General features: G+C 47.1%; 1 protein-coding gene across 3 annotated transcripts in view; it reads left to right on the forward strand.

The window, feature by feature from the left end:
- The window catches only part of farp2 (FERM, RhoGEF and pleckstrin domain protein 2), an 81,605-nt gene that overhangs the window by 45,016 nt on the left and 13,809 nt on the right, over nucleotides 1-22,780 (forward strand). Inside the window, exons 14-25 of one of the 3 annotated variants that reach the window (XM_041840678.2) lie at nucleotides 7,749-7,939; nucleotides 8,336-8,425; nucleotides 8,861-8,994; nucleotides 9,308-9,389; nucleotides 9,625-9,862; nucleotides 10,038-10,168; nucleotides 10,855-10,923; nucleotides 13,456-13,545; nucleotides 16,979-16,999; nucleotides 18,870-18,952; nucleotides 19,174-19,292; nucleotides 22,501-22,664. In XM_041840678.2, coding sequence (XP_041696612.2) covers nucleotides 7,749-7,939; nucleotides 8,336-8,425; nucleotides 8,861-8,994; nucleotides 9,308-9,389; nucleotides 9,625-9,862; nucleotides 10,038-10,168; nucleotides 10,855-10,923; nucleotides 13,456-13,545; nucleotides 16,979-16,999; nucleotides 18,870-18,952; nucleotides 19,174-19,292; nucleotides 22,501-22,664 — 1,412 coding nt within the window. The remainder of the gene's footprint in view (nucleotides 1-7,748; nucleotides 7,940-8,335; nucleotides 8,426-8,860; nucleotides 8,995-9,307; nucleotides 9,390-9,624; nucleotides 9,863-10,037; nucleotides 10,169-10,854; nucleotides 10,924-13,455; nucleotides 13,546-16,978; nucleotides 17,000-18,869; nucleotides 18,953-19,173; nucleotides 19,293-22,500; nucleotides 22,665-22,780) is intronic. The other 2 variants (XM_041840680.2, XM_041840679.2) reach the window with 2 other exon arrangements.

The following is a 22,780-nucleotide window of genomic DNA, read 5'->3' on the forward strand; positions in this document are numbered from 1 at the left end:
GAATATACTATTTCACCGTTTGTTGAGGTTTAATCTTGTAACCTGCAAGGATGTAGGTTCAGACTCAATACAGCTTTTGATTTTTAAAATATAATCCAATCGATTTTAGGAGATCGCGGCTGATTCAGGGGATTCAGACTATAGGCGTCTCTTTGACTTGAAGACGAGTCTAAATGTAACACTCCTAACGGTAAATTAGATTTTTTTATTTTAATAGCACTTTTCATAACTAATAGTATTTTATTTTTTAAAAACATGTCTTGAATTTACATTAAAATAGTAGGCAATGATCTGTGATTGTCACATGCTTTTTTTGTGAATCAAAAATTCATATTTGTGTCATACCGCTCAGATCTCAGGGGTAGTAACGAAATCAATGATGATCCTTCATCAGTGTAAACGTAGTCCAGTAAATCCTTCATTGGCCTAACATAGTCTAGTAGTATATCCAGTGTGTTCTCTGTCTGAAAGAGGTTATACAGGCATAGGGGACTGTTAAAACATACAGATCTTTAGCAGACGGCTGCTAAAGTTAGAAATTCAACATTGGGCTGCGTCCCAAATGACACCCTGGTTCCCTACATAGTGCACTACTTTTGACCAGAGGCCCTCCTAATAAAGGCACTACAATCTGCGTCTTACAGAGCCCTTTTTATATCAGGCTGAAGATTTTGTTCCGTTGAGACATCTGCTGGTCCGTAATAACCTTGACTCTCCTGTCCCGTTACCACATCTGTCTGCGTGACGACACAGCCCCTGCCTCCGTCTGGGGTTCATCTCCGTCTGGGGTTCATCTCCGTCTGGGGTTCATCTCCGTCTGGGGTTCATCTCCGTCTGGGGTTCATCTCCGTCTGGGGTTCATCTCCGTCTGGGGGTTCATGTTAGGTACTGGGTTAGCGGAGTAGTCAGGCTATATCTCAGAGGTTTCAAGTCATGTTGAGATTTTATTAAGAAAAGATGTAGGCGTCACATTTTTCTGTGCATGACATGAATGAAACAAGACACACCGGCAATTTTTTTTTTTGATTGGAGTCGGGGTAGATTTGGAGTCGGTGTAGATTTCAGTTTAAAGAATGTAGGCAGTGTGTTATACACACCACAGCCAACAACGTGAATGTACTTTTAACACACCCATGTAACAAACATATGAAGTTTCTGCTTCAATGATAACAGTAGCTAGTATGCCAATACATTAGAAGCTGTTTTATATGTCTAATGTCTAGTATAAGCTAAGATGGAAGCCCTCGAGTAAACAGTAAGAAGCATTTATACTTCAAACCTGGTTTTGTATTCCTTCAGTGAAAAAATCAATGGGTAATCCATTGAAGCGCTTAACAAATGATCTAATGAAGTTGTACTATGTCACCATATCATTGTGCTGGAAGTGATTTTTTTAAAAATGTAGCTGGATTTAAAAAGCTCCTTGTATCTGTTTACTGTAAACATGTTGCGTGAGGTTTTACACACAGTCTATAATCACTTCCCGAAGCTGCATCGGAGGCACTTCAAGACAATAAGACAATAAGACAACAGCCGCAGTAACAACAGGGACTTTTCTCACTTCGGTCCTTAATCTTGTCACTTTTATATAACCTGCCATTTTTGAGATTCTTCTTTAGCGTTTTCATTTATATGTTTCTTCTGTAATATCACTTGATGAATGAACTGCAGCCATAAACCACGACCTTAGTAGGTCCAGTCCAGTGACGTGTTGTGGTCCATAGCAGTGGTGTTGACATCCAAGCCTCAGAAATGTGTTTGGGGTTTCTATTTGGTTCGGAGTAGGGAACAGTGTGGGGAAACAATTGACCAAGTGCCATGGTGCATAAAGTCCTGTTGAATCAAAATAGGCTTGGAGTCCCAAATGGCACCCTATTCCCTACATAGTGCAATATGGACCCTGGTTAATAGTAGTGCGCACTACCAAGGGGGCCATTTGGGACTCAGCCATTGAAATAGTCAGTGGCGTGCTTCTCTACTTTGATGACGTCATTTCCTCCTCATAACGATCTAAACTCCACAAGTTCCATTTTTTAATTTCCTGTCATTTTGAAGCAGCTAGCTATAATCTGCCCGAAGGCCTCCGACTAGGCACGCTACCGACGCAAACTATTCTGTTTCAGTGCATTTTTAGAACAGAATCTATTTGGATTTGTCTTCTGTAGCAAGGTGGAGTCTGCTCACTCGGAAGGTTATTTTAAGTTTTTAGTCATTTAGCAGATGCTCCTATCCAGAGCGACTTGGGCTTCAGTGCTTTGCTCAAGGGCACATTGGTCGATTTTTTTTATTTTATTTTTCACCTTGTCGGCTCGGCGATTTAAAACCAGCTGGAGTCTATGGACCTTCAGCAGTACTGTTTTGACTAATGTTGCTCTCAATTCCTCAAGCCTTATTATTTGACTCATTCAGTTAATATGTATTCATATAATGGATCGCTGATGCTAAGGGGTGAATTTTAAGATTCTGTTTGAAATATTTTTGTGTTTTCTACATGAATGTCAAAATGGGGGTTGGGGGGTATATTTGAGTGATTGCTACATGCGCTTATGAATGTAAAAGTGGGGGTGGGGGGAGTATATTTGAGCGATTTCAACATGAATGTCAAAATGGGGGTGGGGGGCGTATTCTACATGCGCTTATGAATGTCAAAAGGGCGGTGAGGAGGGGGTACTTTTTATTTTTTTTTTTTTAACACTACTTGGCGATCAAGAAAACCAACTCATATTTCAGCTTGTTACTTTAGTTGCTCTCTCTAAAATGCTACAACGCTGTTCTCATTGTCATTTTGGTCAAATTCCTAGAACTACACTTTTTAATGTCCCCTTCTCAGAAGTGTTCTTAGAAGTGTGCTTGCGGAGCCTCTCTCTCTACCGTCACAAGTGAGGAAAGCGGCAGTCCCCTGAGCCTCCTAGGGGGGTTAGGTCAAAGTTCAAATACCCAGAGAACACACAAGAATGCACAGACACACACACAGCCTTGCATTTCCGCTCGTAGATGTCTGACTTGCAGTTGTTGGCCTCTGTTAGATCATTTAACTTTGATTGGTGCCTGCAGATTCACCCCCCCCCCACCTTCTCTAGAATCAAGTGCATGATGGAACTAAGAGAATTATTAATCTATCTTTTAATATACTGAAGCTTGCAACTGCCGCTTATAACGGCATCAAATAATGACATCAAATAATGCAACACACATTTCTTAATGAACATGTATGGTTACCTGATTTTTAAACAAAGTGTACTTATGTTTGTATGTTTTTCCTCTTAAGAATAAAGTAATCACTTTTGGGTACCTTAAATGTCAGACTTAAAATTCATTTTTAGACATTTTCTTGATTACTTTCAATCAAGGAAGCAGAGAAACGTGCAGAAGGGGTTTTGGTGATAAATTCTGTGGCTTTGGAATTTGAATAATGCTCTACTGAATTTTGACAGTCATCAACTGGATATTCTTATTATTATTTTTTTTCATGTTCTCAGTGGAAATTGTACATGTCAAAATGAACATTTGAAACACCGATTGCTTAAACAGATGCTTCCGACCAAAAGTGTGTTGATTTTTAATACTGTTTTAAACTGATGGATAATATCCCAGGCTTTTTTGTTGTTGTTGTTGTTGTTGATAAACTACAGCTAAACCTGCCTATGCATCACACTAAGAAACTGTACGGCTGCGTAGTATTGGAGACTGACTGGCTGACGCTCCACCTTGTCCAGGAGCGGAGGAGGAACGGCGTCTGGACCGATTCCCCTTGCCCTCGCTCCACCTAACCCTACCCCGAACCCTCCAGCGTCTACCCCGAACCCTCCAGCGTCTACCCCGAACCCTCCAGCGTCTACCCCGAACCCTCCAGCGTCTACCCCGAACCCTCCAGCGTCTACCCCGAACCCTCCAGCGTCTACCCCGAACCCTCCAGCGTCTACCCCGAACCCTCCAGCGTCTACCCCGAACCCTCCAGCGTCTACCCCGAACCCTCCAGCGTCTACCCCGAACCCTCCAGCGTCTACCCCGAACCCTCCAGCGTCTACCCCGAACCCTCCAGCGTCTACCCCGAACCCTCCTACTGTAGCAGTGTCTAGTTAGACATTTTTACGTTTGCATTTTAGCCATTTTTGCAGACGCTCTTATCCAGAGCGACTTACAGGAGCAATTAGGGTTAAGTGCCTTGCTCAAGGGCACGTCGGCAGATTTTTCACCTAGTCGGCTCGGGGATTAGAACCAGCGACCTTTCGGTCACTGGCACAACGCTCTTAACCACTAAAGCTACCTGCCGCCTCCAGTGAACCGGCTCTGCACCTGAGGTTTTCATCCCAACCACACTCTCACACTCGGGGGGGCAAACTGCTTAGACCTAGTGGTTGCCTGGTCCAGTAATCCTTTGTGTTGTACTTCTCTAACTATCTCAATAGGTCCCTCTGGTTACTAGGTCAAAAAATACATTTAATAACAGTATCTAGGTTGGGGAGACATTTGATCTTCAATTCTATATCCTTTTGGAAATTGCTAACGTTCTTAATGTTTACATGCCACTATCATTCCTATGGTGTTGTATAACCACTGTGCCTGGCCAGTGCATGTAGTTTAGGATTAGGGCTTCATCTAAGGCTTAAAATACAGGAGCTGTCTGCTTTGTTCAGAATTAGAATACAAACACATGTTCCTTATTTTAATCTAGTCTGTGTCCCAAATGCCACCCTATTCCCTAGATAGTGCACTACTTTTGACTAGTTCCCTATATACTGCACTACTTTTGACAGAGCCCTAGGGGTGCTCCTCAAATACTACATTCCACAGCCTTTGTGTGCGCGCACGCTCCCTGTTTAGACAGGCTCTCTGCCAAGTCATTCCACAAAGCAAACCCCTCCTTCCTGTGACTGGGCTGTCCATCCCCTGTCCCCCTTCCTGTGACTGGGCTGTCCATCCCCTCTCCCCCTTCCTGTGACTGGGCTGTCCATCCCCTCTCCCCCCCTCCTGTGACTGGGCTGTCCATCCCCTCTCCCCCTTCCTGTGACTGGGCTGTCCATCCCCTCTCCCCCTTCCTGTGACTGGGCTGTCCATCCCCTCTCCCCACCCTGTGACTGGGCTGTCCATCCCCCTCTCCCCCTCCCTGTGACTGGGCTGTCCATCCCCTCTCCCCCTCCCTGTGACTGGGCTGTCCATCCCCTCTCCCTCCCCCATCCATGTGTAGAGACAAGAGGCCACAGACTGGAATGTCCCTCCCTCTCCTATGTAGAGAGACTGTAGACCAGGGATCATCAACTAGATTCAGCCACGGGCCGATTTTTTTTAATTTTTATTTTCTTCAGTGGACGTTCAGTGGCTGGAACATAATTACAAATAATTTGTAGACTGCAAGTTGACCGCAAGAAGTCCAAACAGATGTCTGACTAAAACAATAATTTCAAACCTTGCTTATATTTGTATACGATCACGTCTCTCTGTTATATGTGGGAATACTTGAACAGATTTCCTAAATTAAAATCACTTGGAGCTGAGTTCCTGGTGTTTTTACAGTATTTATGTCCAACAATAAAATAAATAAAACACTTTTTTTTTTTTTTTTTTGCTCAGAAAACTTGGGGGGGGCCCAAATAAAACCAACCGCGGGCCGCCAGTTGGAGAACCCTGCTGTAGACTGCGTTTTCTCCCCCTTCTGTGTAGAGAGACTGCACACTGTGCTATCTATCCATCCCCTCGGTCTCCGCCCGTCCTGTGTCGTCCCCCATGGGGCTTTATAACAGTTCAACTATAAACCACCGCCTGTCTACCAGGCCAGGCCGTCCCCGGGCTGTTCGGAGCCGTGACTCAGGGAACGGTTTCCAGGTCGGAGAGGAACCTTGTTCTTTTCTCTCTCCTTCCTGGTCTGTCCTTCTGTTTCTTCTTCCTGGTCTGTCCTTCTGTTTCTTCTTCCTGGTCTGTTTCTCTCTTCTTCCTGGTCTGTTTCTCTCTTCTTCCTGGTCTGTTTCTCTCTTCTTCCTGGTCTGTTTCTCTCTTCTTCCTGGTCTGTTTCTCTCTTCTTCCTGGTCTGTTTCTCTCTTCTTCCTGGTCTGTCCTTCTGTTTCTTCTTCCTGGTCTGTTTCTCTCTTTTGAGAAATGGGAGAACAGCTGTGACTTTCTGTGGCTCTGTCAGGAAGAGTACAACCTATAATGTCTCACTGGTGTGGAGTTTTATTCTCCCCACTTCCTCCAATAGGGAATTATCACATAGCAGACTCTGGCTGCTTCCCAAATGGCACCCTATTCCGTATTTGGTGCACTACTTTTGACTGGGGCTCATAGGGCTCTGGTAAAAGTAGTGCACTATAAAGGGAATAGGGTGCCATTTGGGAAACCGCTTCAGTCAGTTCTCTAATGTAATCAGCTTCATATAAGAGCTGGTGATAAATCATTCTAGGGGACTGCAGCTCTGAAAACATGTGGGACCGATTTATTTACCTTGCGCTCTCTCCTTTTCATGTCAAACCGTGTGTGTGTGTGTGGTGTCAGTGCGAGAGCATTTGGGACTGTAACGAGAGTGTGTGTGTGAGAGACTGTGTGTGAGAGCGTGAAAGATTTGTTTGACGAACTCTTCAGCTTGTTTCTATTGAAGAACAGAGGAAGTTGTCATACAGTTAACAGCCTGTTGCATTATGGTTCTGTGAAATGGGATAATGCAGTTTGGATGAGCAATAATAACCTTTTATTAGCATATTTAATCCGAAAATATTTTTACAAATAGGCTACAAATGTATCCCTGAACCATGGTTCTACATCTATTTCCCTGAATGAAGCGGCCTGTGATTTTTTTTTTGTTGTTGCCTGGATGTTCCTCTCACTTTTTTCCAAAGCAGAGGCTTGTAATGTATAGAGCAGGTCCCTCCTGTTCCCATAAGCTCCCATCCCTCCTGACTCCTGCGGGAATCATTAGAAATATAGAGGCTTATTTTAATGTCATGTTAGGGTGTGTCGTTTTCACTCATGCTTTGTGTAGAGACAAATGTTTTGTTCGGGATAACAGAGGAGAGACTATGTGGTACTCTGAGTGTTGTCTGTCTTGTACATGGGTTTGATATGGAGTGATACACTACATGACCAAAAGTATGTGGACACCTGCCCGTCGACACTGCTCCAGAGTCCAATGGCGGCGAGCTTTACGCCGACGCTTGGCATTGCGCATGGTGATCTTAGGCTTGGGTGCGACTGCTCAGCCATGGTAACCCATTTCATGAAGCTCCCGACGAACAGTTATTGTGCTGATGTTGCTTCCAGAGGCAGTTTGGAACTCGGTAGTGAGTGTTGCAACCGAGGACAGACAATTTATACGTGCTACTCGCTTCAGCTCTCGGCGGTCCAGTTCTGTGAGCTTGTGTGGCCTACCACTTCGCAACTGTGCCGTTGTTGCTCCTAGATGTTTCCAACAGCACTTAGTTGACCGGGGCAGCTCTAGCAGGGCAGAAATTTGACTAACTGACTTATTGGAAAGGTGGCATCGTATGACGGTGCCACGTTGAAAGTCACTGAGCCAATGTTTGTCTATGGAGATTGCATTGCTGTGTGCTCGATTTTTTTATTTTTATACACCTGTCAGTAACGGGTGTGGCTGAAAAATAGCTGAATCCACTAATTTGAAGGGGTGTCCACATACTTCTGTGTACATGGTGTACTAGTGCCAGCAGAGATGGAATTTCAATTCAATAATGTCGACTTTGACACATTTGAAATGTAATTAGTAGTTTGACGTGTCTTTTTTGTTACGTTTGTCTCTCCAGGGTCCTCTATGGACAGCCCCCAGCTCTCCCCGTTCAACTCCAAGAGCTCTCCCTTCTGCCTGTCCCCCTCCTTCCAGATGTCTACGCTGAGTCTCCCGGGGGCGGGCCAGGCCCCCTCGCCCCTACAGAGCCCCATCCTGACTGAGGTGGGCACCAACGGGCTGGAGGAGGAGGAGGAAGGCAGGAGGAAGGTACACTGCCTGCCTCTATCGATCTGTCAGTTGATTCATTTAATCAACCTGTCGTTCAATCACATTTGTTTAGGTGGATTTTTTTTTTTTTTACGTGGTGATTTGTTCAATCATAATTGTAAGAGGTAACAAACTGTCCTTTCCTATTAAAACAAATATATATATATATATATATAAAAGATTATAAATCTTCTCCAGAGTTCCATAAACGTTATTTTGATAGGTCTATGAAAGCCTGCAATTTGCACACAGTAATGTCGCATGAAATTTATCAGGGCCAAATTCACTTTTATTTTAATATTTTATGAGCTATATTTTCCATCAAGCTGTTTTTGATTTATTGCCTGAATGCTGTGTGTATCCAGTGTTGACATGACCGGTGTTCTCGTTCCTCAGCGATATCCCACCGATAAGGCCTACTTCATTGCCAAAGAGATTTTAACCACAGAGAGGACCTACCTGAAAGACCTAGAGGTCATCACAGTGGTGAGCGATTCATGCAGTGTGTGTCTCATCTGTGGCTGTGTACAATATTTTTATTTTTTTGATCCGATAGCCTGGAACCCAGATCAGTTTGTGCGGTCTTGCCGTAAGGCTCTGTCGTAGCCGGCCGCGACCGGGAGACCCATGGGGCGGCGCACAATTGGCCCAGCGTCGTCCAGGGTAGGGGAGGGAATGGCCGGCAGGGATGTAGCTCAGTTGGTAGAGCATGGCGTTTGCAACGCCAGGGTTGTGGGTTCAATTCCCAAAATAATGTATGCACTCACTAACTGTAAGTCGCTCTGGATAAGAGCGTCTGCTAAATGACTAAAATGTAAAACATTTAATTGTAAGAATAGGCAACACGGCACAAACTGGTCTGGGACCAGGCTTGTTTTCTAGTGCTAAAATCTGTGTGGCCCCTTTTCTCTCTCCCGTCAGTGGTTCCGCAGTGCTGTGATCAAAGAGAATGCCGTGCCAGAGGGTCTGATGTCGCTGCTGTTCTCCAACATCGACCCCATTTACGAGTTCCACCGGGGATTCCTCAAGGAGATAGACCAGAGACTAGCTTTATGGTCAGTGCTGCTCTCCTCACATTTTGTCTACATATACAAAACATTACACTAATGCTGCGGTAATCTACATATTCAAAACATTACACTAATGCTGCGGTAATCTACATATTCAAAACATTACACTAATGCTGCGGTAATCTTATCACATGAGAAGATCTATGTTCTGAGCCTTACTGTCAAAGAGAAGAGGACGGCCTCAATCCTATTTATTTGAATTTTAAAAAAAAATTAAATAGACTTTTTTTTTACTGCTGTCTTTTTTTACTATCAAAGCTACAGTATGTAGTCAGAAGTATTTTGGTTGTGTCACCAGGGAGGGGCGCTCTAACGCTCATGTGAAGGGAGACTACCAGCGGATTGGAGACGTCATGCTGAGGAACATGTGTACTCTCAAGGTGAGACCGGACAGGTTACTACTACACGCTTATAGTCAGATGAGGGACTGTGTGACGAGGTAAACCGTCTAATTCCACTGTCATGCGTAAGCTTAGTACTGCGTCTGTTTTGCATTAAGTTGGAAAAGTGGGATGGAAGTGATTTTTTTAACGCGGTGTCCACACTACTCAGACCATTACTGTGTTTTATAAAGGGATCCCGGCTTGAGCTTGTAGTTCCTGCTTCTCTCCTCAGGAGTTCACCAGCTACCTGCAGAAACACGACGAGGTGCTGACCGAGCTGGAGAAGGCCACCAAGCGTCTGAAGAAGCTGGAGACTGTCTATAAGGAGTTTGAGCTTCAGAAGGTGTGTTACCTGCCTCTGAACACGTTCTTCCTGAAGCCCATCCAGCGCCTCATGCACTACAAACTGATCCTGGAGAGACTGTGTAAACACTACGCCCCAGACCACCCCGACCACAACAACTGCAGAGGTGAGAATGCTACGGGGCTGATGGGTGGGACGTCCCTTAGAGCGATCCTGAACCCTCCTGTATGGATCCTGGACCCTCCTGTATGGATCCTGGACCCTCCTGTATGGATCCTGGACCCTCCTGTATGGATCCTTAATCCTCCTGTATATACCCCTCTCCCCTTCCCTGTCTACAGAGGCCCTGAAGGAGGTGGCAGAAATGACCACTCAGCTCCAGAGTAGTTTAATCCGCCTGGAGAACTTCCAGAAGCTGTCTGAGCTCCAGAGAGACCTGATTGGCATCGAGAACCTCACTGCACCCGGCAGGGTGAGTCTAGTACCTCCTAGAACCTCACTGCACCCGGCAGGGTGAGTCTAGAACCTCCTAGAACCTCACTGCACCCGGCAGGGTGAGTCTAGAACCTCCTAGAACCTCACTGCACCCGGCAGGGTGAGTCTAGAACCTCCTAGAACCTCACTGCACCCGGCAGGGTGAGTCTAGTACCTCCTAGAACCTCACTGCACCCGGCAGGGTGAGTCTAGAACCTCACTGCACCCGGTAGGGTGAGTCTAGAACCTCACTGCACCCGGTAGGGTGAGTCTAGTACCTCCTAGAACCTCACTGCACCCGGCAGGGTGAGTCTAGTACCTCCTAGAACCTCACTGCACCCGGCAGGGTGAGTCTAGTACCTCCTAGAACCTCACTGCACCCGGCAGGGTGAGTCTAGAACCTCACTGCACCCGGTAGGGTGAGTCTAGTACCTCCTAGAGGGAGACTGGGCACCAGGTCCAGGAGATAGACTTCAACACTTAGTGACTTGACTAAATCAAACTCTTACTAAGTTCTGTAGCATGAATGAGTGTTTGGGTGCTGTAGCAGGAGTAATCTGACTGTTGTGAAGAAGATGGCCAGCACTCACAAATAAAGTATAACTGAGATGTGGTCAGGGTGAGTCTAGTATTCAGTAGATGTAGGAAAATAACAATATCTAATGCTACTTTTCTGGTTCTCAGGAGTTCATTCGGGAGGGCTGTCTTTACAAGCTGACCAAAAAAGGGCTGCAGCAAAGGATGTTTTTCCTGGTGAGTAATGGTGTTTCCGTTTCAACAATCCCTTGGTTTTGGATTTCTATCTTTACACAAGCTGAGAAAACGATCAGTATCGTTCAGACAACGAGAGATGAATCTCCTCTCTGACTGTCTCCTGTATTATTTACATTAGTCATTTAGCAGGCTCTTATCCACAGAGACTTCATCTACACTGTTCTACACCAGTAGAGATATCTCAATGAGACAAACCTGTACAAATAAAGGTTAAATACACTGCTCAAAAAAATAAAGGGAACACTTAAACAACACATCCTAGATCTGAATGAATGAAATAATCTTATTAAATACTTTTCTCTTTACATAGTTTAATGTGCTGACAACAAAATCACACAAAAATGATCAATGGAAATCAAATTTACCAACCAATGGAGGTCTGGATTTGGAGTCACCCTCAAAATTAAAGTGGAAAACCACACTACAGGCTGATCCAACTTTGATGTAATGTCCTTAAAACAAGTCAAAATGAGGCTCAGTAGTGTGTGTGGCCTCCACGTGCCTGTATGACCTCCCTACAACGCCTGGGCATGCTCCTGATGAGGTGGCGGAAGGTCTCCTGAGGGATCTCCTCCCAGACCTGGACTAAAGCATCCGCCAACTCCTGGACAGTCTGTGGTGCAACGTGGCGTTGGTGGATGGAGCGAGACATGATGTCCCAGATGTGCTCAATTGGATTCAGGTCTGGGGAACGGGCGGGCCAGTCCATAGCATCAATGCCTTCCTCTTGCAGGAACTGCTGACACACTCCAGCCACATGAGGTCTAGCATTGTCTTGCATTAGGAGGAACCCAGGGCCAACCGCACCAGCATATGGTCTCACAAGGGGTCTGAGGATCTCATCTCGGTACCTAATGGCAGTCAGGCTACCTCTGGCGAGCACATGGAGGGCTGTGCGGCCCCCAAAGAAATACCACCCCACACCATGACTGACCCACCGCCAAACCGGTCATGCTGGAGGATGTTGCAGGCAGCAGAACGTTCTCCACGGCGTCTCCAGACTCTGTCACGTCTGTCACATGTGCTCAGTGTGAACCTGCTTTCATCTGTGAAGAGCACAGGGCGCCAGTGGCGAATTTGCCAATCTTGGTGTTCTCTGGCAAATGCCAAACGTCCTGCACGGTGTTGGGCTGTAAGCACAACCCCCACCTGTGGACGTCGGGCCCTCATACCACCCTCATGGAGTCTGTTTCTGACCGTTTGAGCAGACACATGCACATTTGTGGCCTGCTGGAGGTCATTTTGCAGGGCTCTGGCAGTGCTCCTCCTGCTCCTCCTTGCACAAAGGCGGAGGTAGCGGTCCTGCTGCTGGGTTGTTGCCCTCCTACGGCCTCCTCCACGTCTCCTGATGTACTGGCCTGTCTCCTGGTAGTGCGTCCATGCTCTGGACACTACGCTGACAGACACAGCAAACCTTCTTGCCACAGCTCGCATTGATGTGCCATCCTGGACGAGCTGCACTACCTGAGCCACTTGTGTGGGTTGTAGACTCCGTCTCATGCTACCACTAGAGTGAAAGCACCGCCAGCATTAAAAAGTGACCAAAACATCAGCCAGGAAGCATAGGAACTGAGAAGTGGTCTGTGGTCACCAACTGCAAAACCACTTCTTTATTGGGGGTGTCTTGCTAATTGCCTATAATTTCCACCTGTTGTCTATTCCATTTGCACAACAGCATGTGACATTTATTGTCAATCAGTGTTGCTTCCTAAGTGGACAGTTTGATTTCACAAAAGTGTGATTGACTTGGAGTTACATTGTGTTGTTTAAGTGTTCCCTTTATTTTTTTGAGCAGTGTATATTGATGTGTATCTTTCCTCTCAGTTTTCAGATATGTAATGTTTCATGCCAGTTGGTGATCCCTCAGTATAGACTATTAGGATTAGTGTTGTCACGGTACTGGTATCGCCATACTAGGAGGTAAGAAAGGAAAGGAAACATTTCTTGAGGAAAACGGCCTTATGGTGACGCCCAGAGTCCCATTTATAAGGACCAGAGTTTTTAGTCTGCTTTGGCTTTTCTTTTCTGCCCGCGGAAAATCAGGTATCGCGTTATCGCCATACTGGTATCGTAACCTCTGCCGAGTCCACAACAACTGGATGACTTCTGATGTTTCTGGACGTTTAACAAGGGGCCTGTTCGACATTACAGCCGACGGTGCAGGCGACTGCCGACTGACTGATCTACAAATCACCTTTCATCAAAAATAATGACTGATTTTATTATTTGTAGATCAGTCAGTCACCATTTACCCACAATGCATCATGGATTTGACGCTCTCGAACACGGCCAAGGCGACACCCCATGTCAACTCCTCCTCCACATTTACTGGATTGGTTGAAGGGTGCAGAAGAGAACCTCCCCCCAACAGTATTTGTATGGAATCTAGTTTCAGGTGTTTATGTTATGCCTGCTACATTAGGTTACTGGTGTCATGACAACCCTAATTAGAATGACAACGGTTTGTTTTTCTGGTGTATCTCATGGTCTGTATACTGTCTTCCCTCTCAGTTCTCTGACCAGCTGCTATACACCAGTAAAGGAGTGACAGCCACCAACCAGTTCAAGGTCCATGGCCAGCTGCCTCTGCACGGCATGATCGTGAGTATAAAAAAAAAAAAAAATTAGTCATTTAGCAGACGCTCTTATCCAGAGCGACTTACAGGAGCAATTAGGGTTAAGTGCCTTGCTCAAGGGCACATCGACAGATTTTTGACCTAGTCGGTTCGGGGATTAGAACCAGCGACCTTTCGGTTACTGGCACAACGCTCTTAACCACTAAGCTACCTGCCGCCCTATAAGCTGCCTGCCGTTCGTTAGCCTGCCCTGTGTTGACCCCTGACCTTTACCCTGTTAGCCGTGACCTCTTTGTGGTTAATCTGGCTCTGACCTAGCTGTGGTAACCTGACGTAGCTGTGGTAACCTGACGTAGCTGTGGTAACCTGACCTAGCTGTGGTAACCTGACGTAGCTGTGGTAACCTGACGTAGCTGTGGTAACCTGACGTAGCTGTGGTAACCTGACGTAGCTGTGGTAACCTGACGTAGCTGTGGTAACCTGACCTAGCTGTGGTAACCTGACCTAGCTGTGGTAACCTGACGTAGCTGTGGTAACCTGACGTAGCTGTGGTAACCTGACGTAGCTGTGGTAACCTGACGTAGCTGTGGTAACCTGACCTAGCTGTGGTAACCTGACCTAGCTGTGGTAACCTGACCTAGCCGTGGTAACCTGACGTAGCCGTGGTAACCTGACCTAGCCGTGGTAACCTGACGTAGCCGTGGTAACCTGACGTAGCCGTGGTAACCTGACGTAGCCGTGGTAACCTGACGTAGCCGTGGTAACCTGACGTAGCCGTGGTAACCTGACGTAGCCGTGGTAACCTGACGTAGCCGTGGTAACCTGACGTAGCCGTGGTAACCTGACGTAGCCGCGGTAACCTGACGTAGCCGCGGTAACCTGACGTAGCCGCGGTAACCTGACCTAGCCGCGTAACCTGACGTAGCTGCGCTAACCTGACGTAGCTGCGCTAACCTGACGTAGCTGCGCTAACCTGACGTAGCTGCGCTAACCTGACGTAGCTGCGCTAACCTGACGTAGCTGCGCTAACCTGACGTAGCTGCGCTAACCTGACGTAGCTGCGCTAACCTGACGTAGCTGCGGTAACCTGACGTAGCCGCGGTAACCTGACGTAGCCGCGGTAACCTGACTTAGCTGTGGCAACTGCTCCTAATAAAAGACTCCTCTTCATAATGGGGAATTACGGTTTAATGTTTACTAGGGTTGCAAAATTCTAGTAACTTTCACAAAATTACTACTCATGTACAGTGGGGAAAAAAAGTATTTAGTCAGCCACCAATTGTGCAAATTCTCCCACTTAAAAAGATGAAAGAGGCCTGTAATTTTCATCATAGGTACACGTCAACTATGACAGACAAAATGAGGAAAAAAAATCCAGAAAATCACATTGTAGGATTTTTAATGAATTTATTTGCAAATTATGGTGGAAAATAAGTATTTGGTCAATAACAAAAGTTTCTCAATACTTTGTTATATACCCTTTGTTGGCAATGACACAGGTCAAACGTTTTCTGTAAGTCTTCACAAGGTTTTCAAACACTGTTGCTGGTATTTTGGCCCATTCCTCCATGCAGATCTCCTCTAGAGCAGTGATGTTTTGGGGCTGTCGCTGGGCAACACGGACTTTCAACTCCCCTCCAAAGATTTTCTATGGGGTTGAGATCTGGAGACTCCAGGACCTTGAAATGCTTCTTACGAAGCCACTCCTTCGTTGCCCGGGCGGTGTGTTTGGGATCATTGTCATGCTGAAAGACCCAGCCACGTTTCATCTTCAATGCCCTTGCTGATGGAAGGAGGTTTTCACTCAAAATCTCACGATACATGGCCCCATTCATTCTTTCCTTTACACGGATCAGTCGTCCTGGTCCCTTTGCAGAAAAACAGCCCCAAAGTATGATGTTTTCACTCCCATGCTTCACAGTAGGTATGGTGTTCTTTGGATGCAACTCAGCATTCTTTGTCCTCCAAACACGACGAGTTGAGTTTTTACCAAAAAGTTATATTTTGGTTTCATCTGACCATATGACATTCTCCCAATCCTCTTCTGGATGCACTCTATCAAACTTCAGACGGGCCTGGACATGTACTGGCTTAAGCAGGGGGACACGTCTAGCACTGCAGGATTTGAGTCCCTGGCGGCGTAGTGTGTTACTGATGGTAGGCTTTGTTACTTTGGTCCCAGCTCTCTGTAGGTCATTCACTAGGTCCCCCCGTGTGGTTCTGGGATTTTTGCTCACCGTTCTTGTGATCATTTTGACCCCACGGGGTGAGATCTTGCGTGGAGCCCCAGATCGAGGGAGATTATCAGTGGTCTTGTATGTCTTCCATTTCCTAATAATTGCTCCCACAGTTGATTTCTTCAAACCAAGCTGCTTACCTATTGCAGATTCAGTCTTCCCAGCCTGGTGCAGGTCTACAATTTTGTTTCTGGTGTCCCTTGACAGCTCTTTGGTCTTGGCCATAGTGGAGTTTGGAGTGTGACTGTTTGAGGTTGTGGACAGGTGTCTTTTATACTGATAACAAGTTCAAACAGGTGCCATTAATACAGGTAACGAGTGGAGGACAGAGGAGCCTCTTAAAGAAGAAGTTACAGGTCTGTGAGAGCCAGAAATCTTGCTTGTTTGTAGGTGACCAAATACTTATTTTCCACCATAATTTGCAAATAAATTCATTAAAAATCCTACAATGTGATTTTCTGGATTTTCTTTTCTCAATGTGTCTGTCATAGTTGACGTGTACCTATGATGAAAATTACAGGCCTCTCTCATCTTTTTAAGTGGGAGAACTTGCACAATTGGTGGCTGACTAAATACTTTTTTTCCCCACTGTATATGTGCAACTATTTGATTCAGCAAGTCGCCCCATGGTGACAAAAGGGACATTTCAGAAAACATCACCCTGCATGGGCTACTCTGTACTGTCAAGGAGAACGAGGGCTCCGTTCAATCCGTAGTGCGGAAGATCTGCGTTCTAGCGCGATCGACATTTAAAGGCAATGTTACCGCGTTCGCGGAGACTGCATTCACGGTAAACGCTGCATATGTCGGCTTAATCGGAAATTACCTTTAAATCTCAATCGCGCTACAACGCAGATCTTCCACGCTACGGATTGAATCGAGCCCCAAGTTACTGAAAGGTTTTATATCAACATCTCTCGACTGTCACGGTAGTTCAGTTTTCTGGCTCAAACACTTGTTGAATGATGAGTGTTTTTAGCAAGAGTCAGACAGGAAACTGAGGGAGATGAGTCACTGCTAAAGGAGGGGGTTGGAACGTTAGACCAGGTCAAGGAGACGTGTTTCCATTGCATTCCATAATAAAGAATAGCGTTGAGTTGGAAGTTTGGGTAAGGGTGGGGGTGGGGGTTTGGCTGGGGTGAAGTTCGTTTGTCAGTGAGACGACCTCGAGGTCCCTGCTTGGGTCTAACCTGCGTCTCTGCTTCTTCACTTCTGACGCAGCTGATAGTTTTGGATGCTCCGGTGAGTACTCTGGGCTCTGTCAGCTAGGACACGCAGCCCTGCTCCCTCTCCCGTGCTTGTGTAGACAATACAACGCTTGGATGTGGGCTCTGACGAGACATCTGTGATTGGATGGGAAAAGGGAGAAAGAAGCTGTGTTGGTTTAGAGTGCCAGATGTGAATACCTCAGACCAGACGGATGTACAGCGCATTCGGGAAAGTATTCAGACCCCTTGACATTTTCCACAATTCCAAAGTGAAAACAGGTTTTTATAAATTTTGGCTAATATATTAAATATAAAAAACAGATACCTTTTATTTAAGTATTCAGACCCTTTGCTATGAGACTCGAAATTGAGCTTCGGTGCATCCTGTTTCCATTGATCATCCTTTAGATCTTTCTACAACTTGATTGGAGTCCATCTGTGGTCAATTCAATTGATTGGACATGATTTGAAAAGGTACACACCTGTCTATATAAGGTCCCACCGTTGACAGTGTGCATGTCAGAGCAAAAACCAAGCCATGAGGTCGAAGGAATTGTCCGTAGAGCTCCGAGATAGGATTGTGTCGAGGCACAGATATGTGTATGCAGCATTGAAGGTCCCCAAGAGCACAGTGGCCTCCATCATTCTTAAATGGAAAAAGTTTGGAACCACCAAGACTCTTCCTAGAGCTGGCTGCCCAGCCAAACTGAGCAATCGGGGGAGAAGGGCCTTGGTCAGGGAGGTGACCAAGAACCCGATGGGCACTCTGACAGAGCTCCAGAGTTCCTCTGTGGAGATGGGAGGACCTTCCAGAAGGACAACCATCTCATCAGCACTCCACCAATCAGGCCTTTATGGTAGAGTGGCCAGACGGAAGCCACTCCTCAGTAAAAGGCACATGACAGCCCGCTTGGAGTTTGCCAAAAGGCACCTAAAGGACTCTCAGACCATGAGAAACTAGATTCTCTGGTCTGATGAAACCAAGATTGAACTCTTTGGCCTGAATGCCAAGCGTCACGTCTGGAGGAAACCTGGCACCATCCCTACGGTGAAGCATGGTGGTGGGAGCATCATGCTGTGGGGATGTTTTTCAGCGGCAGGGACTGGGAGACTAGTCAGGATCGAGGGAAATATGAACGGAGCAAAGTACAGAGGACTCAGGACCTCAGACTGGGGAGATGGTTCACCTTCCAACAGGACAACGACCCTAAGCACACAGCCTAGACAATGCAGGAGTGGCTTCGGGACAAGTCTCTGAATGTCCTTGAGTGACCCAGACAGAGCCTGGACTTGAACCCGATCCAACATCTCTGAAGAGACCTGAAAATAGCTGTGCAGCGACGCTCCTCATCCAACCTGACATAGCTTGAGAGAATCTCCCCAAATACAGGTGTGCTAAACTTGTAGCGTCATACCCAAGAAGACTCAAGGCTGTAATCGCTGCCAAAGGTGCTTCAACAAAGTACTGAGTAAAGGGTCTGAATACTTATGTAAATAATATATATATATATATATATATATATATATATATAAAAATTTTATATAATACATTTGCAAACATTTCTAAAAAAGTTTTTGCTTTGTCATTATGGGGTATTATGTGTAGATTGAGGGGGGAAAAACAATTTAATCCATTTTAGAATAAGGCTATAAAGTAACAAAATGTGGAAAAAAATCATGGGGTCTGAAAACTTTCCGAATGCACTGTAGACACCCCAGACAGAGGGGCTCTTGGCAGGCCTTCCTGTGATCTGTTTTGCCTCACCTTCCCCTGCTGCTCTCCTCCAATCCCAGGAGAGCTCTAACTGCTCTCCTCCAATCCCATTAGAGCTGGTGGGAGGGGCCAAAGACCAACGTTTCTTTGCTGATCCCCCATCTTACTGGGTTTCTGTCTCTTCCTTTAGGTGGAGGAGAGTGAGAATGAGTGGTCCGTCCCCCACTGCTTCACCATCTACTCTGCCCAGAGGACCATTGTGGTGGCAGCCAGGTAAACGCAGAGGCGTTTCACGTAGTCACACAACTGTCAAAGATCAAGCAAAAAGTTATGCTTTTAATCTAAAGACTCATTTTAAATCTTAATGTTTTAATAGTGAGCCAGAGTTGTGCCTATGTTTCACTTGAAATCAGGCACGGTTCAAATCCTGAGTCGTAACCCACCTTGCTCACTTCATCTGCTGATCTGTAAATTCTCCCTTTTTGTGATTGTAGCTCGAAGGTGGAGATAGGGAAGTGGATAGAGGATCTCAACATGGCGATAGAGATTGCCAAAAAGTCTCAGGAGAAATCAGACCTCTTCCTGGACCCAGGCCTGTGTGATCGCTCCAACAGTAAGTAATAGGATTACCCCTCCTATAGTGTATAGTTAGGATTTTTTATTTATTTTTTTATTTCACCTTTATTTAACCAGGTAAGCCAGTTGAGAACAGGTTCTCATTTACAACTGCGACCTGGCCAAGATAAAGCAAAGTAGTGCAATAAAAACAACACAGGATCTACAGTACTTATGCATGCACCTAGATGTAGCCTACACTATGAGATCCCGCTTTGTTTTTCATGCAAGTTGTTTTATAGTGATAATGTTTTTATACTGTCTTTTCCCCTTTTGTTGTTTAACCTTTTAGCCTCGTGAGCTGGATGTTGTTTAACCTACTAGCCTCGTGAGCTGGATGTTGTTTAACCTACTAGCCTCGTGAGCTGGATGTTGTGTAACCTACTAGCCTCGTGAGCTGGATGTTGTTTAACCTACTAGCCTCGTGAGCTGGATGTTGTTTAACCTACTAGCCTCGTGAGCTGGATGTTGTTTAACCTACTAGCCTCGTGAGCTGGATGTTGTTTAACCTACTAGCCTCGTGAGCTGGTTGTTGTTTAACCTACTAGCCTCGTGAGCTGGATGTTGTTTAACCTACTAGCCTCGTGAGCTGGATGTTGTGTAACCTACTAGCCTCGTGAGCTGGGTTTGAATCCACCACACAGTGGGGAGAACAAGTATTTGATACACTGCCGATTTTGCAGGTTTTCCTACTTACAAAGCATGTAGAGGTCTGTAATTTTTATCATAGGTACACTTCAACTGTGAGACGGAATCCAGAAAATCACATTGTATGATTTTTAAGTAATTAATTTGCATTTTATTGCATGACATAAGTATTTGATACATCAGAAAAGCAGAACTTAATATTTGGTACAGAAACCTTTGTTTGCAATTACAGAGATCATACGTTTCCTGTAGGTCTTGACCAGGTTTGCACACACTGCAGCAGGGATTTTGGCCCACTCCTCCATACAGATCCTTCAGGTTTCGGGGCTGTCGCTGGGCAATACGGACTTTCAGCTCCCTCCAAAGATTTTCTATTGGGTTCAGGTCTGGAGACTCGCTAGGCCAATCCAGGACCTTGAGATGCTTCTTATGGAGCCACTCCTTAGTTGCCCTGGCTGTGTGTTTCGGGTCGTTGTCATGCTGGAAGACCCAGCCACGACCCATCTTCAATGCTCTTACTGAGGGAAGGAGGTTGTTGGCCAAGATCTCGTGATACATGGCCCCATCCATCCTCCCCTCAATACGGTGCAGTCGTCCTGTCCCCTTTGCAGAAAAGCATCCCCAAAGAATGATGTTTCCACCTCCATGCTTCACGGTTGGGATGGTGTTCTTGGGGTTGTACTCATCCTTCTTCTTCCTCCAAACACAGCGAGTGGAGTTCAGACCAAAAAGCTATATTTTTGTCTCATCGGACCACATGACCTTCTCCCATTCCTCCTCTGGATCATCCAGATGGTCATTGGCAAACTTCAGACGGGCCTGGACATGCGCTGGCTTGAGCAGGGGGACCTTGTGTGCGCTGCAGGATTTTAATCCATGACGGCGTAGTGTGTTACTAATGGTTTTCTTTGAGACTGTGGTCCCAGCTCTCTTCAGGTCATTGACCAGGTCCTGCCGTGTAGTTCTGGGCTGATCCCTCACCTTCCTCATGATCATTGATGCCCCACGAGGTGAGATCTTGCATGGAGCCCCAGACCGAGGGTGATTGACCGTCATCTTGAACTTCTTCCATTTTCTAATAATTGCGCCAACAGTTGTTGCCTTCTCACCAAGCTGCTTGCCTATTGTCCTGTAGCCCATCCCAGCCTTGTGCAGGTCTACAATTTTATCCCTGATGTCCTTACACAGCTCTCTGGTCTTGGCCATTGTGGAGTGGTTGGAGTCTGTTTGATTGAGTGTGTGGACAGGTGTCTTTTATACAGGTAACGAGTTCAAATGGGTGCAGTTAATACAGATAATGAGTGGAGAACAGGAGGGCTTCTTAAAGAACAACTAACAGGTCTGTGAGAGCCGGAATTCTTACTGGTTTGTAGGTGATCAAATACTTATGTCATGCAAATAAAATCCAAATTAATTACTTAAAAATCATACAATGTGATTTTCTGGATTTTTGTTTTAGATTCCGTCTCTCACAGTTGAAGTGTACCTATGATAAAAATTACAGACCTCTACATGCTTTGTAAGTAGGAAAACCTGCAAAATCGGCAGTGTATCAAATACTTGTTCTCCCCACTGTATGTGTGGAGTATGCTTATGTGTGTCAGTGGATATTCTGGTGTATCCATGGACTGTTGGAGCCAGATGGTACTCCTATTGGGTGGACTTTGTACAAATGTACTGTACCCCTCCCTTTTAGATGTAGCTAACGCCTCCCGTCCTCCCCCCTCCCCCCTGCCCCCCCTGCCCCTCCGCCCTTCCCCCCTGCCCCTGCCCCTCCCCCCTGCCCCTCCCCCTGCCCCTCCCCCTGCCCCTCCCCCTGCCCCTCTACTCCTCCACCCTGCCCCTCTACCCTCCACCCTGCCCCCCTGCCCCTCTACTCCTCCACCCTGCCCCTCTGCCCCTCCACCCTGCCCCTCTACCCCTCCACCCCTGCCCCTCTACCCCCTCCACCCTGCCCCTCTACCCTCCACCCCTGCCCCTCTACCCCTGCCCCTCTACCCCTCCACCCCTGCCCCTCTACCCCTCCACCCTGCCCCTCTACCCCTCTATACCCTGCCCCTCTACCCTCCACCCTGCCCCTCTACCCCTCCACCCTGCCCCTCTACCCCTCCACCCTGCCCCTCCACCCTCCACCCTGCCCCTCCACCCTGCCCCTCCACCCTGCCCCTCCACCCTGCCCCTCCACCCCTGCCCCTCCACCCTGCCCCTCTACCCCTCCACCCTGCCCCTCTACCCCTCCACCCTGCCCCTCTACCCCTCCACCCTGCCCCTCTGCCCCTCCACCCCTGCCCCCCCACCCCTGCCTCTCCCTCCACCCTGCCCCCTCTACCCCTCCACCCTGCCCCTCTACCCCTCCACCCCTGCCCCTCTGCCCCTCCACCCCTGCCCTGCCCCTCCACCCCTGCCCCTCTACCCTCCACCCTGCCCTGCCCCTCTACCCCTCCACCCCTGCCCCTCCACCCTGCCCCTCCACCCCTGCCCCTCCACCCCTCTACCCCTCCACCCCTGCCCCTCCACCCCCCGCCCCCTCCACACCTCCCCCATCCCTCCTTCCTCAGGGTCGTCGGATGAGGTTTCTCTGGAGCAGGAGTCAGAGGATGACATGTCGTCGTCCCGTAACTCTCTGGATAAGCAGACCCATCACCGTGCCAACAGCACCATGCATGTCTGCTGGCATCGCAACACCAGCGTGTCCATGTCAGACCACAGCTTGGCTGTGGAGGTACAGACAGACAGACAGACACACACACACACACAGACAGACAGATGCACACGCACACACACACGCTTGCTTAAGGTAGTCCATCGCGTCCGATGACTTCCATCACTGCTTGTGGG

This window comes from Coregonus clupeaformis, chromosome 20 (genome assembly GCF_020615455.1).
Source record: "Coregonus clupeaformis isolate EN_2021a chromosome 20, ASM2061545v1, whole genome shotgun sequence".
Classification (NCBI taxonomy): domain Eukaryota; kingdom Metazoa; phylum Chordata; class Actinopteri; order Salmoniformes; family Salmonidae; genus Coregonus; species Coregonus clupeaformis.